This window comes from Mus pahari, chromosome 17, assembly GCF_900095145.1.
Source record: "Mus pahari chromosome 17, PAHARI_EIJ_v1.1, whole genome shotgun sequence".
Taxonomy (NCBI): Eukaryota; Metazoa; Chordata; class Mammalia; order Rodentia; family Muridae; genus Mus; species Mus pahari.
In genome coordinates this window covers 3,460,299-3,461,640 of record NC_034606.1, presented here as the reverse complement: position 1 = coordinate 3,461,640, position 1,342 = coordinate 3,460,299, and the positions used below count along the sequence as shown (strand labels likewise).

General features: G+C 46.1%; 1 protein-coding gene across 1 annotated transcript in view; it reads left to right on the top strand.

The window, feature by feature from the left end:
• The window catches only part of Ankrd46 (ankyrin repeat domain 46), a 25,501-nt gene that overhangs the window by 15,786 nt on the left and 8,373 nt on the right, over positions 1 to 1,342 (top strand). Inside the window, exon 4 of the mRNA XM_021217017.2 lies at positions 934 to 1,092. Coding sequence (XP_021072676.1) covers positions 934 to 1,092 — 159 coding nt within the window. The remainder of the gene's footprint in view (positions 1 to 933; positions 1,093 to 1,342) is intronic.

Below are 1,342 nucleotides of genomic sequence, written 5' to 3'. Positions count from 1 at the left end.
CAGGTATCTGTCTGTTGTATGCAGGTATCTGTCTGTTGTATGCAGGTGTCTGTCTGTTGTATGCAGGTATCTGTCTGTTGTATGCAGGTGTCTGTTGTATGCAGGTGTCTGTCTGTTGTATACAGGTATCTGTTGTATACAGGTATCTATCTGTTGTATGCAGTTATCTGTCTGTTGAGTGTTATTCCTCAGCCCTCTCTTTTCTCATGTTACACGTGAGACAGGCATGTCAAGAAGTCATCCAGCTTAGAGAGACTGGAGTCCTGTGTCTCCTGTCAGAAATGCTGGCCCACCCATCATAGCTGCGTGCCTGAGTCCTCTTCAGGTTGAGAACACCGTGGGGTCTGTGTTGTTGGACAGTGACACCAATCTCCTGAGTAAAAGGGCCAGCTCCCCTCAAAGCTGAGCTTGAACGTGAAGCTGCAGGTTCCTGCTGTCAGAGCATGGCCACAGGACAGAGCAGGACAGCAGCTGACAGTGGTGTCAGCATGGTCGAGTCTGCTCTGCTCTTCCTTTGCTGGAGTCAGACAGTTCAGCACTCAAGGCAGCTTTCATTCTTAGACCTCTGTATATACGTAAATATATGTCTGCATACATATGTGTAAGTATGCATGAACATATACATACATGAATATACTCACAGTCTGTACAAAGACTGAGTTTAGGACTATAGGACTAGACGTCCTAATTCCACCCTAGAAGTTCTTTTTTTCTCTTTTATTTACTGTCATCTGTTCTTTGTTTTTCCTAAATGTTCTTTTTTTTCAGTTCCCTGGAAGGAAAAATCCAGTTAATTCAAGTGTCGGTTTCTGGCCTGCTTGGCTTTGCTATGTTTGACCTATAAACCATTGGCCTACACTTCACTCACTGATGGGAGCTAGCCACGTGGTGTTGCCAGTGCAGTGACCCCCTTTTTTTTGTGACCCTTTTCAGCAATCATCAAGGTGCTACCCCCTTAGTTCTGGCAAAGCGCCGGGGCGTGAATAAAGATGTTATCCGACTGCTGGAGTCTTTGGAAGAACAGGAAGTAAAAGGATTTAACAGAGGCGCGCACTCGAAGCTGGAGACCATGCAGACGGCAGAGAGCGAAAGGTACTCAGCTGTCTAGGGCACGGCCGGTCACTAAGCGACTTTGTCTGAACCTCACGTGTGTGCTGTGGCTTCACATTACAGTTGCAGAACTTGACTGAAGTGCCCAGTGACAATGTGGTCACTCAGAGTGTCAGAAAGATGCACCACAGTGGGTGAGTTGGACAGGAGACAGTTAAAGGCAGAGTCTGAGGGAAGGAGCTTCCGCATTTTAAGTGTAGATCACAAGAATGGATTTTTTTTTTTTTTTTTT